This window comes from Pinus tabuliformis, chromosome 6 (assembly GCF_031772625.1).
Source record: "Pinus tabuliformis cultivar Carrire ecotype Pingquan chromosome 6, CPIR1, whole genome shotgun sequence".
Classification (NCBI taxonomy): Eukaryota; Viridiplantae; Streptophyta; class Pinopsida; order Pinales; family Pinaceae; genus Pinus; species Pinus tabuliformis.
In genome coordinates this window covers 49,720,648-49,737,162 of record NC_142292.1, presented here as the reverse complement: position 1 = coordinate 49,737,162, position 16,515 = coordinate 49,720,648, and the positions used below count along the sequence as shown (strand labels likewise).

At 40.1% G+C, this 16,515-nt stretch overlaps 1 protein-coding gene across 1 annotated transcript in view; it reads left to right on the top strand.

Annotated features, from left to right (window-relative positions):
* Positions 1-16,515, top strand: part of LOC149257152 (proteinaceous RNase P 1, chloroplastic/mitochondrial-like) — a 171,384-nt gene that overhangs the window by 114,240 nt on the left and 40,629 nt on the right. Inside the window, exon 4 of the mRNA XM_089413657.1 lies at positions 12,577-12,697. Coding sequence (XP_089269783.1) covers positions 12,577-12,697 — 121 coding nt within the window. The remainder of the gene's footprint in view (positions 1-12,576; positions 12,698-16,515) is intronic.

Sequence of the window (16,515 nt, the reverse complement as noted above, 5' to 3'; positions counted from 1 at the left end):
GATCATCAATTTAGCAGCATAAAAACAATGAAAACATCAATAGCATGCACACATTAACACAGTATGTAACCCGGGAAAGCTTACAGCTGAAAACCCCAAACTATCTGTATATTAATGATTGGGAACATGTAACAATACATAGTACAATACTCCTCACAAGTATCCAGCACTATCTCCACTTGTTACACACAAAACTAGCCCCGATCCGAACAAGTCACAGGTTCAAAATCTTCTCCGCTGCTTTGCTTGCCTCTATTGCACAATACCATGTGAAAATCACTCACTCTGGAAATCACGTGAGCAGAGGCTATTTCATTGGGCATATATTGTGCAATACTCATTGGCATACTCAATCCATTGATTGTGCAAGATCTCATGCACAACTATAGTCACAACTGATAGCAATCTCAATCTCTAACACCCGTCTCCACTGAATTGTACATGCATTGAGTTAACTGATGTATTCTTCAGTTGCATTATGAGTTAATAATTAATTCACATCACTCATCACTAATCTATTTGCAGTTAGACTAATTACAACTAGTTTAACAAAGTCAAACTGAACACAACTCCATCAACTCCACATCCAACTCCACAGAACTCACATGCATGACTTCTAACTGATGTCATGCATGCAATAGCTCAATTGACTCACAAGAAAAGCATACTTCCTTCTGACAGCTGCATGTGCCACATCAGTAGCTCAAACTGAAGTGCTCCAAGAGAATAAGATAATGTTCTTAGTCCAAATATAGAAGTCCATCTATTTTTCCCAACATGACCAATCATCCATAAACAACATACTGCAACTCATAGACCATGATCCATATGTCTAAAAATAGACAATCTAAAAATAGACTTTGCGCTATAATTTTCCTGCGGGCCCACTTAGTGAAGGCGACTCCTTTCCACTAAGCTCCATCATCTTGTTGCATTCTCAACACTCCCTCTCAACAAGATATGGATTATCAGCAACCCCTATCCTGCCTCGGTGGTATTTGAATTTGCTCCTGGTGAGCGCCTTCGCCAAGATATCAGCATCCTGATCCTTCGTTGGAATGTATGAAAGTAACATGACTCTCCGCTGCACACAATCTCTGATATGATGGTACCTGATGTCAATGTGCTTAGATCTATCATGAAATATAGGATTAGCCGAGAGTTTAATGCAACTCTGGTTATCACAGTAAATCGCAGTAGGCTCCAAGTGAGAACCGAACAAACCGACCAGGATTTTCCTCATCCATATAGCCTCGCATGCAGCCAAACTTGCTGCCATATACTCGGCCTCTGCTGAACTGAGTGCCACGGATCTCTGCTTCCTGCTGTACCTCCCTGCCCAATCTGCATCCGTGAAGCCACATAGCTTCACCTCATCCTCCTATCTGTACCACAATCCATATCCCGATGTGCCTCTCAAATAACGCAATACATGCTTGCCTGCCTTCCAGAAGAGCTTGGTTGGCTTAACCATAGCTTGTGAAAGCTGGTTAACAGCATAGCATATATCGGGTCGTGTATTGACCAGATACATAAGCGACCCCACCAACTGTCGATAAACAGTGGCATCCACTTCTTCTGCCGAAGTGGCATCCTCCTTCCTCCAACCTCCAGGAAGAGGAGTATCAACAGGCTTGCAGCCATGCATGTTGAACTTCTCCAGTATCTCCCGAGCATACTTACCCTGAGAAACAAATAGTCCATCACTGCGCTGCCAAATTTCCAATCCCAGGAAATAATGAAGGAGGCCCAAGTCCTTCATCTCAAACTCCTTAGCAAGATCATCCTTGCATGAAAGTATCAATAGCTCATCACCCGTTAGAATCAAATCATCTACATAAAGTACAATGATAAGCAACTTACCCTCCACCACAATCTGGTATAGGTTAGGATCCGCCTCACTCTTGGAGAATCCAAGTCCGGTGAAATCGCTGTCTATCCGTGTGTACCAAGCACGTGGTGCTTGTTTCAACCCATACAGTGCTCTCTTGAGCCTGCACACATGTAACTCGTTGCTGAAGATCTCAAAACCTTTGGGCTGCTCAATGTACACCTCCTCCTCAATGACTCCGTTGAGGAACGCAGTCTTCACATCCATCTGATGAATGTTCCATCCCATTTGCGCTGAGAGAGCAAGAATCGTCCATATGGAAGAATACCTTGCGACAGGTGCAAAGGTCTCCTCATAATCGATCCCCTCTATCTGTGAAAAGCCTCGGGCAACAAATCTTGCCTTGTACTTCTCCACACTCCCGTCAGCTGCCTGCTTAACTTTGTAGATCCATCTCGAACCCACCATTGATTTCCCTTCCGGTCTTGGGACAATCTCCCATGCACTGTTTTTGACAATCGAATCATACTCTTCCACCATGGCATCTACCCATGCGGGATCCTCCACAGCTTCCTCGAAAGAGGATGGCTCAGTCACAACACATTTGCTCATAAGAGCCATGTATCCAGTGTACCGATCAGGTGACTGTCTCTGCCTGCGTTGGGCTGTAGGTGGTCCTACAACTTTCTCTGCATCTTGAGCCAGTTGCTCAGCTTCTGTCAAGCGCTTTCGCCCTCTGATGGTTGACACTGCATGAGTGGTCTCTTCCACTCCATGAACTTCGTCCTGTGGCTGATCCACGTCTTGAAGCTCATCTTTAGGAACTAATAGCTCCTCATTTGCATGCAAGTGTGGCTCCCTCTCAAGCGAACACTTCATGGCTTTCTCCTCCTGAAATTTTATATCCCGTCGCACAACAGTCTTGCCACTGTCTGACAAATACACATGATAGTTGTGGGGCGTATCAGTGTACCCCACAAATATCCAAACCTCTGTGGTCGGCTCCAACTTCTTCCTGGCATCCTTCGTCACATGCATGTAAACATTAGAACCAAAATCCTCAAATGAGAAATATCAGGTCTCTTACCAGAATAAGCCTCCTCGGGTGTACTCATGCCAAGTATCCTGTGAGGACAACGGTTCTGCACATAAACTGCTGTATTGCATGCTTCCGCCCACAAGTGAAGGGGTAGGCTCTGATCATGCAACATCGCTTGTGCAACACCCACGATCGTTCTGTTCTTCCTCTCAGCAACCCCGTTCTGCTATGGGTTATGGGGAGCTATGAGCTCTCTTCGAATCACTTCTGCACTGCAAAAGTCCTTGAACTCGCCAGAGATGTATTCACCACCATTATCGCTCCTAAGAGCCTTCACCTTCTTCCCTGACTCCTTCTTGACTAGTGCTTTGAACTCACAGAACTTTGAGTATGTCTCGCTCTTCTTCTGCATGAAGAAGATCCAGCACTTACGAGAGAAATCATCAACAAAGATCACATAATACCTGTGCTTTGCTGTCGAAGCTACTGAGAAAGGTCCACACATGTCTGTGTGAATTCTCTCAAGGATCGTCGTGGCGCGACTATCCTTCTCGTGAAAGGTGGCTTTCACAAACTTTCGCAAAGTACACCCCTTGCACTGATTTGACTGCGCAAGAGTGCCTTTAGGAAGCCCTGTAGTGATCTGCTGCATTATCTTCAAGGCTCCATGGTGAAGGTGACCCAATCTCCTGTGCCACAACTCGCCATCATCCCGGTTCACCAATCCTTCTGCCTTGCATGCCATTGTTGCGCATCCATCTACATGCAACTGATAAAGGTTCCTCACTCGAACCCCTATCTTCTGGGTTTCTCCAGTTGTCTTGCTGCGCAGGAAAGCCTTTCCCTCACTGAAAACAACATCATATCCCTTGTCTTCTAACATCGCGACAGAGATAAGATTCTTCTTCAATCCTGGAACATGCATCACTTCCTTCAATAAGAAGGGTTTACCAGACTCCCTCTCAAAGGAAATGGTACCAATACCGGTTGCACTATATCTACCATCATCGCCCATCTCGATGTGCACTCCAAGATCTTTGTCCTCCAGATCATAAAACAAATCTCGATCTCCTGTCATGTGAAAAGACGCACCACTGTCCAAGAACCATACCGATCCCATCACACTTGAAACCAAGCATGCGATCAATGAAAAATCAAGCTCAAACTGCGAGGCTAGAGCCTCTCCTGCTGAAGATCCAGCAGCTTGCTTGTTCTTCTTATTCTGCAGACAATTAGTGGCATAGTGTCTGTGCTAGTGACAGTGAAAGCACTTCACCTTGGACATGTCCTGCTTCTTGCCTTTCGCACCGGAATGAGAAGCTTTCTTGTTCTTCCCTTTGATGAAGATCCGTCCCTGGTATTCCCCCTGATCTCCTCCTGCACAAGATTTGACCAAAGTCTCTCCCATCCTGGCAATTTCTCCCGACCATTGACAGAGTCCTGATAGGAATGCCAACTCTTCGGAAGACCAAGGAGAGCCAAGCTCACCAAGTCCTCATCATCGACAGTCACCCCCACACTTCCCAGCTCATCCCTGCACTGAGTGAACTTCGTGAGATACTTAGGTATACTGTCGCCTTTCTCACATTTGATGTTTCTGAGTTTATCCTTGAGCGCCTGCTTCCTCTGATCGCTCTTGCTTTGGAATAATTCTGTCAACACTTTCCACATCAAGTATGGAGAAGCCTTTCCGTGCAGGCTGGACACAATGTGATCCTTCACGCCCTCCAACAGAATCCTTCGACACTTTGCTGTCTTCTTTTACCAAGCCTCAACTTGCGCAGCATCAGTAGGCTTTGGGACATCAGCCTCTATGAACTCCTTCAGCCCATTATCATCTAACACCACCTCCATCCCGTCCTTCCATGCAATATAGTTCGAGCTGCCCTCAAGAGCATACTCCAATCGCAATCCGTTGAAAGGCATTTCAACTTTGACACCAAGAAAACACTGCTGCGAATTCGAATTCCACCAGCTCCAAACTCAACCGCCTCTGATCTAAGATTCGTGAGAACAAAGTATTTCTCGTACAGAGATTGACTGTATGGGCATTCACCGGATATCTCACCTTCCAAAGGAAGGATGAATCCAGAGGCTACCTGGCCCGATTACAGACTTTGCCTGAAGAAATAAAATGTAAACACTTTCTGAATAGTAGATCTGATGATCAACACCTCTGATACCATGTAGAAATTTTGAATAATATCAAACTTATTCACAGAGATTATCCTGATTATACACTATTGCAGAATACATGCATAATACATAAGCTCCTCTACGTTGATAATGAATTTAGCAGCATCAAAAACAATGAAAACATCAATAGCATGCACACATTAACACAATATGTAACCCGGGGAAAGCATACAGCTGAAAACCCCACACTATCTGTATATTAATGATTGAGAACATGTAACAATACATAGTACAATACTCCTCACAAGTATCCAGCACTATCTCCACCTGTTACACACAAAACTAGCTCCGATCCAAACAAGTCACAGGTTCAAAATGTCCTCCGCTGCTTTGCCTGCCTCTATTGCACAATACCATGTGAAAATCACTCACTCTGGAAATCACTTGAGCAGAGGCTATTTCACTGGGCATATACTGTGCAATACTCATTGGCATACTCAATCCATTGATTGTGCAAGATCTCATGCACAACTATAGTCACAACTGATAGCAATCTCAACCTATAACACCTGTTTCCACTGAACTGTACATGCATTGAGTTAACTGATGTATTCTTCAGTTGCATTATGAGTTAATAACTAATTCACATCACTCATCACTAATCTATTTGCAGTTAGACTAATTACAACTAGTTTAACAAAGTCAAACTGAAGACAACTCCATCAACTCCACATCCAACTCCACAGAACTCACATGCATGAGTTCTAACTGATGTCATGCATGCAATAGCTCAACTGACTCACAAGAAAAGTATACTTCCTTCTGACAGCTGCATGTGCCACATCTGTAGCTCAAACTGAAGTGCTCCAAGAGAATAAGATAATGTTTATAGTCTAAATATTATTATGAGACAATAATATTTGACTTTTCTATTTTTGACTAACAATCTAAAAATAGACTCTGATCACTCCTGTTGTGATCCAAAAATAGAATTCCATCTATTTTTCCCAACATGACCAATCATCCATAAACAGCATACTACAACTCATAGACCATGATCCATATGTCTAAAAATAGACAGTCTAAAAATAGACTTTGCGCCATAATTTGCTTGCGGGCCCACTTAGTGAAGGTGACTCCTTTCCACTAAGCTCCATCATCTTGTTGCATTCTCAACAAAAAGTAACTAGGTTCGGTCTTCATAATGACATGTAATCATGATCTTTGTAAATGATGAAAAGAAAGGAATAAAATTATTTTTGTAATGCCTTGTTTCATGGGTTTCATGAGCAAGAGATTTTATTTGTTACTGGCTCCCATTGAGAGCCTTAGGATTTATCATTAAGTCAAAGAGTCAATGTCATGTATGAAGAGCTCTTCTTGAGCATGAGTCAATGTATACGAGTCTATGAAAATGTCTAAAAGCCCTCTAATGACAAGCACTAGTCCTGCTCTTGATGTCAGACTCAAAACAGAAAGGAATTTCATGTCGGCTTCAAATTACACATCCCTTCGCTGTATATATGTCGACTTCTATATATGGGGCAGGTAGACTCTTCACATAACACAGAAAACAGAGTTAGGATTACTCTGAATTTTCGTATGGTTATCAAGCTTGGATTCGGATCTCAGAACATAAGGTAATTCGGATGAAGCCTACAGAGATGTTTCAAGGGATAGCGAGGGTCTGTTATGATGAAAGGACAACAGAGTTACAGCAAGAAGGAACTATAGAAGACTGTTCGGATGCCTCTCTGAGTCTCAGATGTACAGTGATATGAAAAAGGAGAACAATTAGGATGGGTCAAGGGACCGCAATAAGTGATGAAGGAACATCGATGCTTTGGAGCTATTATTCAGTGATGTATCACTGTGTTTTGGTGCTACTGCAGAGGTCACATTTTGGTGACAATACATTGACAAGTTTCGGTGCCATAACTAGTATATCTACAGTTCGTTGAAGAGGTGATCTCAGAGCGAAGAAGGTAGAAGAAGAAGAGGAGTCAAGAAGAAGAACAGAGAACTAGTGTCTTGGTCTTGGAGTGGCTAATAGGTCAAGGGCCTTGGTCTTGGTATTCGTCAATTGGAATTTCTAGAAGAAGAAGGTTTTCCTCTCAAACAGTGGGAGGTTTTGGCCCTGGCTCATAGCCTACATGCTTTGTCTCTTGTGTATTTATGTTCACGCATTGGTTACTGTTTGATGAAGAAGAACACTAATAATCTAACAAGAAGAAGATCCTAATCTAAACAAGAAAAAGCATTCACAAACAATTACTAATGGAAGAGAAATCACGTAATACTAATGCCCTAGATTTCTCAACACTTTCGGCATAAAAAAAACTTGGAAGACTTCGATCTCCCAATCTAGGGCACGAAACAGAGAGAGAGAGACAACAAAATTTTGTTTTTCTTCTTCTCCTTAGACTCCACCCAACTTGCACTTCCTTTGGCTTCCCGACTTCGTACTTCGCACTTCCCAACTTTCTTAGAGATATCGAACTTGGTTGAGATAGTGTACTCCAAATGAATTCGACTTGCTTCTATTTATAGGCTTCAAGGGAGGTCGAATTGATGTGCTTAGGCTGACTTGATCTCTTCTAGGCTGACATGATGTGGAGGATACATAAATTACGTTTGACTCAATACTTAATCTTTTTACATGATTCAAAAGCCCAAGAAGGGTCTCTTTAAAAGTATAATGGCTCTATTGACTCAGAATACATCCTAGAAGTCCTCAATGGGGACTTTGACCTAAAATGTGGTAACCCAAGCATGAAACCCATGCTTTAATAAGTCACAATAATAATAATAAAAATTCTTTTCTTTATTCTTTTGACAAGTACATTACAAGATGACTCAAATACATTAAATGGAGAGCGAACCTAGTTACATTTCCAACACTTGATGATGTGGGAGGTCACTCATGGGGCCTTAGGAACCAGGGTGATGGCCATAATGATAAGGGGTAGAGCTCATGTTTGGCTTTTTTCGACATGCTATATTAAATGTCCCGACCATCTTGTGCATTTTATAATATTCTTTTTTTTTTGTTTCTTGCTTGTGGCCATCATATGCTTTTAACTCTCTTTTAGTTGCATCAACCTCCGGGGGCAACATTTCCAGGCCTGACTTAGATATGTGGAGAAGGAGAGGGGGGTGCTAGTGTCTTGTGGACTTGGTGGTCATGTGGATGCAGAGATGGAAAATTATGAAATAGGGCTTGTAATGTGCGGAGGGGAGTGAAAAATGTGGAATGGGAAAACAAGACCACGCTACCAAAATTGAGGTTTCCCAAGTAGTGCCCTTCCTAAAACCATAGGTGAATAGGCGAGATCCCATGGGACTAGGATTGAGAATGAACCCCCCATTTAAGGTGAGGGGACAAAACCACAGTGAAAGCCATTCCTTCTTCCAAGTCACCAATAATCCATGCCCAAATGCCCAAGAAGAACAAGCATAAGCACTTGATTGCATAATGAAAAGCATACCCTTTGGTTTGGATTGCCCACCTTCTAACGTATGCTTTTGACAAATGGGTGAGGGGACATATGACTGAAGCATGGAGCATAGATAAAATTTCACAATATATCGGCTACATTGGTGGCTGTCAGGGGTTGCTAGTTGCTGGCTGAAGAGATATCTAGGAGAAAAATTCTCCTATGGGGTCACCCACTTTTTGTGGGTAACAATACTTTCACATTGATAGCTATTTGTTGAGCCTCGGTTTCAAAAAGAGCGATGCTGGTCTGAATTTGTTCTTCAAATTTGTTGAAGGAGAGCCCTTGATTTTGTTGTTGTATGTAGATGATTTGTTTCTGACAAGGGCCGAAGTACTCATTGTCCAGTGTAAGAGGGAGCTGATTTTTGAATTTGAGATGAAGGATCTTGGTCTTATGCATTACTATTTGGGATTGGAAATTTGGAAAAACCTTGATGAAATCTTCGCTGGACAAGGAAAGTACACCATTAAGATCCCTAAGAAATTTCGCATGATGCACTGCAAGTCCATGGACACTCCCATGGTGACAAATTTGAGGAAGCTGTGAGATTGTGATTATGATCTGGTTGATCCCATTATGTATCGCAAATTGATTGGCTCATTGAACTATTTGGTGAATGCTAAGCCTGATATCTGCTATGTTGTGAACACGTTGAGCCAATTCTTGGGTGGGCCTTGACATTTGCATTGGGTTGCAGTGAAACATATATTGAGATATCTGCATGGCACCATTGATTTTGGTCTGAGATCTATTTCTAATGGAAAATGGTAGCGGCATGGTTTTACCAATGCTGATTGGGCTAGATACATTGATGATAGAGAGAGCACCTTTGGTTTTTATTTTAGCTTGGGCTTTGCTATGATTTCATTGTCTAGTAAGAAGGAAACTTCTGTTGCTCTTAATATGGCTGAAGCTGAGTATATAGTTGCATGTTTACCCTGTTGTGAAGCTGAGTGGCTTCGAAAGCTGTTTGCTAGTTTTGTTTGATCAGGTTCTGGAATCGACCATTGTATATTGCAGTGTTGTGAAAATCGCGAGTTTTTCCATGAAACGATTAAATCAACGATGATTTAATCGCAATTTTTCCCCAAAAAATCATATTTTTGTATTTTTTAAATTTTCCCCTTTTTTTGCCGATTTTTACGATTTTTTTTTTGTTTTTTGTTTTTGTTTTTGTTTTGTTTTGTTCAGACCCCCGCCGATTTAATCCCAATCGCGATTATTGCAACATTGGTGTATTGTGATAATCAAAGCTATGCAAAGCTTTCCGAGAACCCAATTTTTCATGACAAGTCGAAGCACATTTAGATAAAATATCATTACATCTGGAATATTGTTAAGAGGGGAGCTATGAGGCTCAAATATGTCCCTACTGATGAGCAGGTTGCTGATGTTTTGACAAAACCATTGTTCCGGATGAAATTTGCTTATTTCAGAGAACAACTTTGAGCTGATGAGGATCCCTCTCTAGGAGAGAGGGAGCATTGATTGTATAGCATCATGTGATTGACAATCTTCCTTGGGCTTAGCTGAGAGACCAAGATTTGTGGTCGGGAAGATTGTCTTGGTTACTCCTTTGGGCCATTGAGATTGGTTGAGAAACCAATATGGTTGGAGAATTTGGTTTTGCTGCTTGGAGTGATCTCTTAAGTCATTGTGGTTGATTAAGAGACCAAGTGGGTTTGGTTGGGGACACTGATTTTTGAGTTCTCTCCCTTGGGTAATTGTATTTGACTGAGAGACTACATAGTCGAGGAGATGGACCCTGTGTACTCTCTTGGGTCATTGTGCTTGATTGAGAAACCATTGCATATGGTTGGAGAATTTGGCCTCATTGATTGACCCCATGGTTAGTTGGGCACTAACCCTCATGCCATTGGGTTTTGGCTTATGGGATGAGTTTGATGCTATGTATCTTTCCTTGTGATGAGACTTGTACATTTGATCTCTCCCTTAGGTTGTTACTGAGTGACTAATGGATTGGTTGGGAAAATTGATCTTGAGAGAGAGAGAGAATGAAAAGTACTTCTTTAGCTAAGAGGGAGTGTTGAAAATTGGTAGCTTCAGTCGGTATTTTCATTGGCAAATCAAAGGAGAAAATTTGTATTTTTCATGTTGACCAAGTCGGCCTCATTTGGTCAAGTCAGCCCCACTCATTGAATGGGTTTGACCCTATGGTCAAAACCCTCCTCCTAACTCACATATAAATAGAATTTCGATTTAATTTGTATTTTCATGTTCACCAAGTCGGCCTCATTTGGTCAAGTCAGCCCCAGTGATTGAATGGGTTTGACCCTATGGTCAAAACCCTCCTCCCAACTCATATAAATAGAAGTTCGATTGACCTCATTTGGCACCTCATTCATCTCATCCATTTTGATCTGAAACAAGGAGATCTATCCACATGTGCGAAGGAGAAAAGAAGAAGAATATTTCTGCATTGACCAGCTCTCTTGACTTCTGTTTGACCAACGTTGACTTGGGATTATTTGCTTCTGTTTGACCAAGATTTTGACTGGTTTTGGAGGCCGAGATTTTCAGTGGTTTGTTGACTCTGTTTGACCAAAGTTCTGACCTGAATGGCTCATTGACCGAGGGTTGACGGCAGGTCAACTTCTATGCTTTGACTGAAATTTGACTGTGATTTGCCTGAATTTCAGCCCCTTCTGTTCAGCACTCTGTTGCAGACTTTGCGTTGACTATATTCTCTCCTTTGACTGGTTTGACTTGGCAAATATTGAGGTCAGAAGATTGGAATTTTGTTTGGAATATTCTGATGTACATTTTGATGAATTGAACTTTCTCTCATAAGGAAATATTTGTTGTGTTTTTCCTCTTGTGGGTTTTGCCCTGGTCGTTGACCAAAAAATTTGGTGTCTCTTGTTTTATTGTTTACTGTGATCTCTATTGCTCTACTGAAGAAGTTAATGGTTGAAATTTTTCATGTATAACTGCTTAATGATTGGAATGTTCTAAAGAAGTCTAATTGTATCATTAGAAGTAGTAATCAGATTGAAAATTGTACTAGTCTTGATTGCACTAGAAAATCAACATAAAGTATCATTAGATAAAGTGTTAGTAGTTAGGTAATGTTGATATCTTAATTACGAAACATATGGATACAGATGTATCTATCTTATTGAATCTTGGACTCCTGTGAATAAATTTGTTTGGTTCCACATCCTCAACTATATAGATTATTATTTTTTCACATGGTATAAGAGCATGATATTGGGCTGGGGTACAAAATAAACAGTGGGCATCTATCCACAATCATGAACATACACACAAGGCAGGTATTACCTACTCTGATACCATATTAGGATTTAGATTATAAACATTAGGCTTAGCATCAGACAATCAATAATTAATGCCCATAATGATCTTAGGAATTTTATGTTTTCAATATAAAAGCTGGAAGCATTTGGAGGGTGACCTTTATAAATGTACCCAGTCTATTATAGCATGCATTGATTCCCTATTTTGTAAATGAGTTTTTTTTCAAATACTAATATCATTTATAAATATGATTTGCATGATTGCAATCTCTTGTGAATGTAGTTGGAAGAATGCATTTTTTGGAAATAAAAGTATTGGTAGGTTCGAAACGTCTACTAGAAGATGAACCTCATGGGTAGGTTCGAAACGTCAACCAGAAAATTATTCTATGTGATTAATCCGAAAGATTCTCTCAAACAAAAGTAAAGTATATTCATTGTAGATTTTATTGAGGTTATAGTATTTTGTTTCTTCTTTGTTAGTTTTTGTTAACTTTTCTCCACAATCATATTTCAATTTAGTCCTCTAGTGAAGCATTAGAAGAACACTAACTTTTTATCTAGCCCCTTACTGTCTTTGTTAGATGTATTGTGTTATGAATGTGACGCACATATATATTAGGACATTTACTAACAAAATTTAACTAAGATTGTCGTTTGTGAAATATAAAAGTCAATTCATATTTCATGAACATAATAAAAGATTTTCTTTCTCACTTCCTGTTGTTGCTAGTATTTCTTTTATTCTTTTTTGTGTATTCATTTCTGAATTACCATTCATGTGTGCATCAGGTATTGGTTATATGCAGCTGTAAGATTTAAATGCTTGCTCATAACAGTTGACGAAATGAGAGACCATCTATTTGCTTTGCTAGGGAATGATTTTTTCCCCAAATGGAAGGAAAGGCACCAGGTATTTAATCAACTATTACTTGCTAGTTGTATCAATCTGTACAATTCTGTTAGTTGTACATGATTATTCTCGTTCAATCTGTACAATTCTGTTAGTTGTACATGATTATTCTCGTTTATTTTCTCGCAACATGATTTCCTTCCATGGTTCTAGTTTATGAATTTGTAAATTTCATGTTAGTTATAACATCTTTTACAGCTTTTATAATGTACAGTGAAAATGCAAATTGGGTTTCCCATAAGCTTGCCAAGTGAGATTTGGCACTGATAAAGCGTTAAACTTCTTAGTACGAAAGAAACATTTGGTTTTTGGAATGCAGCCTACTTATTACTATTCTTATAACACAAGGCTACGTCATGTGTCTGTAGGATTAGATATAATCTGTTGTCATAAAAACTGATTGTTACATATTGATTTTTCTATATACATTAGTCATGACTAATATATTAGTACATTTTTATATTTTATATTCTTACAATTGACATACAACATTTTGAAAGATTCTCGCATCTTGTTTTGGATTATGTACTAGCCAATGGCATTCTTATCAAGCTTTTGAATATGAGATGTGGCACTTCTATTACACTTGTTACCACTGTTATTGCTCAAACTCCCATCTAAGAGAAAAAGTTCTAACCTCAATGGGGGAGCCTAGAGACAACTCTCAGGCTACCTACCCACTGTCACCTCGGTAGCCTTGCCCCACTCTTCAGGCTAAAGCAAATGCAAGTATCATAGTTCTAGGGGGGAATCTTTATGCTCAAACATGCTAGTGCCATTGCAAAAGGTGTGAGACTCTTGTTAGCTTGATTTTGACTTTCAAATTTTATCACAAATAACCAATTTGCCTTGTATGAAAAGGAAATGATCAAGCATGCAACTTGATTAACACAAATGTTCCAGCTAAGCTGTGAATTAAGTGGCTATCGAACAGCTAGAATGTCCAAGTGAAAATGGGAAGAATGACTTACAAGGAAAACGTCGCGACTATCTTAGTTAAAACCAGATTTATTCATTTCCAGAATAAATTACCAAGATATGTTCATTTCCAGAATAAATTACCAAGATATGTTCATAGATGCTTATCCAAGGGTGCTCAAAGGACTTGCAATGTAACAATATTCAATAATGAACCATGAATCAACAGTGAAAACTTCTATATTAGAGACTTTCTATAACCCAATGTGATCAGAGTATTTGATCCATTATGTGTGTGACCAAATTCCATACTTTAAAGGAAAAAGCATGGATGCCATTATTTTGAACAAGTCTTAGGAGACTAAGGGCAAGATCACTACCTCTTTGGACAACTTGAATTTAGGCTAGCAAGGGTGATTATTAAGTGAGCAATGCATATCTTAATAAAAAGAACTCAATTAGATCAACAAGATTTGCAAATATAGACCAGTTCCCTAAGACAATGCTCAACAAAGATTAAACCACTTGCAAAATGGAAATATTTCAAGTTAAAAGATAAGCATTGCTGCAAGGAAAGTTAGTACAACGAAGTGGCAAAATATCAAATTACGAGCAGATAATACAACTTGCAATAGAGATAACTTGTACTTCAAGGAAATGCTCAAACAAAATATAAAGAATGTAGACCCACAATGAGCAAATTAATGAGAGAGTCAGAGACAAGTTCAAGAATGACAATGATACAATGTTGCAAGGAAAATGTAAAGCTCACAATGATTAATATGCCACAAGAGAAAGATGAAATGCAAATCTAAACTAGGTGAAGTGCATAGTCTTGGTTGATTTTAGTTAATGCCTAATCTAGGTGGGGGCCTTTTCCTCAATTGTTTTGGAAGAAGTCTTAAACAAGGTTGTAGAAAGAAGGTCCAAGGAAGAAAGCAAAGGCTTTATTAACAATACCTCATCTTGCTTCTAATGACCCAAGTGTTGATTTCTGGTAGCATCAGATGTGCTCTAAGTCTCAAATTTTGCAGGGAGGCTTGGGCACATGTATTCCAAAGAACCCAGAAAGCGTTTTGGGAAATTCCACCAAGAAACAATTTTATTAAAATAATTAATTATTTTTAATGCAACCCTAACTCTAAATTTAGGAAAATAAAATAATTAAAGGGTACTAATATAAACTGTGGGTGTAACTTCCAGAAGAAGACGAGGATCAAACAAAAATGATCTTAGCCATTGATTAGCTTTTAATCTAGGTCGTTGAATGTCAACGAAGAGATTATTTAAGGAAGTTTGAGGGTCACTTGGAAGACACATAGAGTGAGTTCAGAAGTTCGATTTTCTGAAGCAGAGTAGTTGCCGGGAGAATATCGATAGTGAGCTTGTGCAGAGAGGGGCAAAGGAAGTTTGGCTGGAGGATCTTCTCCGGAGCCAAGAATACTCAACAGAGAGGCAAAGACACACAGAGGAGGCAACACAGAGGGCAGAGAGAGTGATGTAGAGCCAGGAAGGGCTCATCCAGGCCCCACGTAGAGTAGCGCAACAACTTCTAGTGCAAAGGTCTGAATTTGTTGAAGGAGCTAGCGTTTCTGAGCCAGGAGGGCTTGAAAGGCTTCTAAAGGCAGATCGATTCTCAGTTGAGCTGACACAGTGACTTAGAGGCTGACGCAGGGCCCACACAGGGGCAACGCAAAAGTAGCCGGGGAACTCGCAGTGCAGCTGCCGTATCAGTCGAGACTTGCAGTGTAGAGTGAGGTAATCTCATTAGTTTCTTCTGCTAAGTGATTTTCTTTGTAACTGGATTGCCAGGAGGGCATCTAGAGATTGTATTCAGAAATACTTCAGCTTAATAATAAAGCCCTCAGATCTGTTGCACCGGTTTTCCCACATTGGGTTTTTCCGAGGACATTTGTCCAAAAATAACTGTCATGTGTGTGTATCTTTCTCTATTGTTTTGTTCTTGTTTTGGGCATATTATTTAATTGGTGTAGGCTGCAGTATATTAGTTTTGATATTTGCTGTAGGAAATAGTAAATAATTTGTCTCAGTAATTAACAGATAGGAGAAGTTTAATCAGTTGCTGCAGTCGGGATTTCGGTTTACGGAATTTTCACACCAAGTGCCTCCATTCCTACAAGTGATTGCCCGCAAGAGAACTACAAGGTCACCTGTTTTAACCATTGAGTAAGGGTCAAGTTCCTCAAATTGAATAGTAAGAAGGTGGCCCTAAGAATTTCTATACAACCAAGCTTATGCTTGGAGGTTAATTTTAAGGATGCACAATTAGATTTAAAATTCAAAATGCAATTCTTTAGTGATATCAATGTTCCAACAAAAGATTGTTGAAATTTCTAAATGTTACCCATTAGAAATCCCTACTGCATTATTTGGTTTATTTCACCTACTTGTTTTTATTTATTTATTTATTTTATTATTATTATTATTTTTTTTAGGTGCATGGTTCACGGACACCTTCGGTCAACGGGTGGCGCTACGTCCACTGGAAAAATCTGGGCTGACGCCCCTCGGCCTATTGCAAGACCTGACCCCAAGAGCTTTCGGGAATTGATCCTGTGACCTCCCATCTGGTGAGGCCCCGTCTTGACCGATTGAGCTAACCCTTGGGGCTATTTCACCTCCTTGTTTATTCCTTAACAAGTTATTTATTCATATAAATACTAAAAATAAACACAAATGCAGCCTTAACTCATATACATATCAACAACTGAATACTAGACAAACACATAAGGACAATCGTCCCCGGAAAATCCCAATGCGGGAAAACCGGTGCAACTGTTTTGAGGGTTTTATTATTAAGCAGATTTCTTGAGTACAACTAGGGTGCCAAACTAGCTCACCCAACAAAGATTTTTACATGTCGTAATACCTCTTCACGG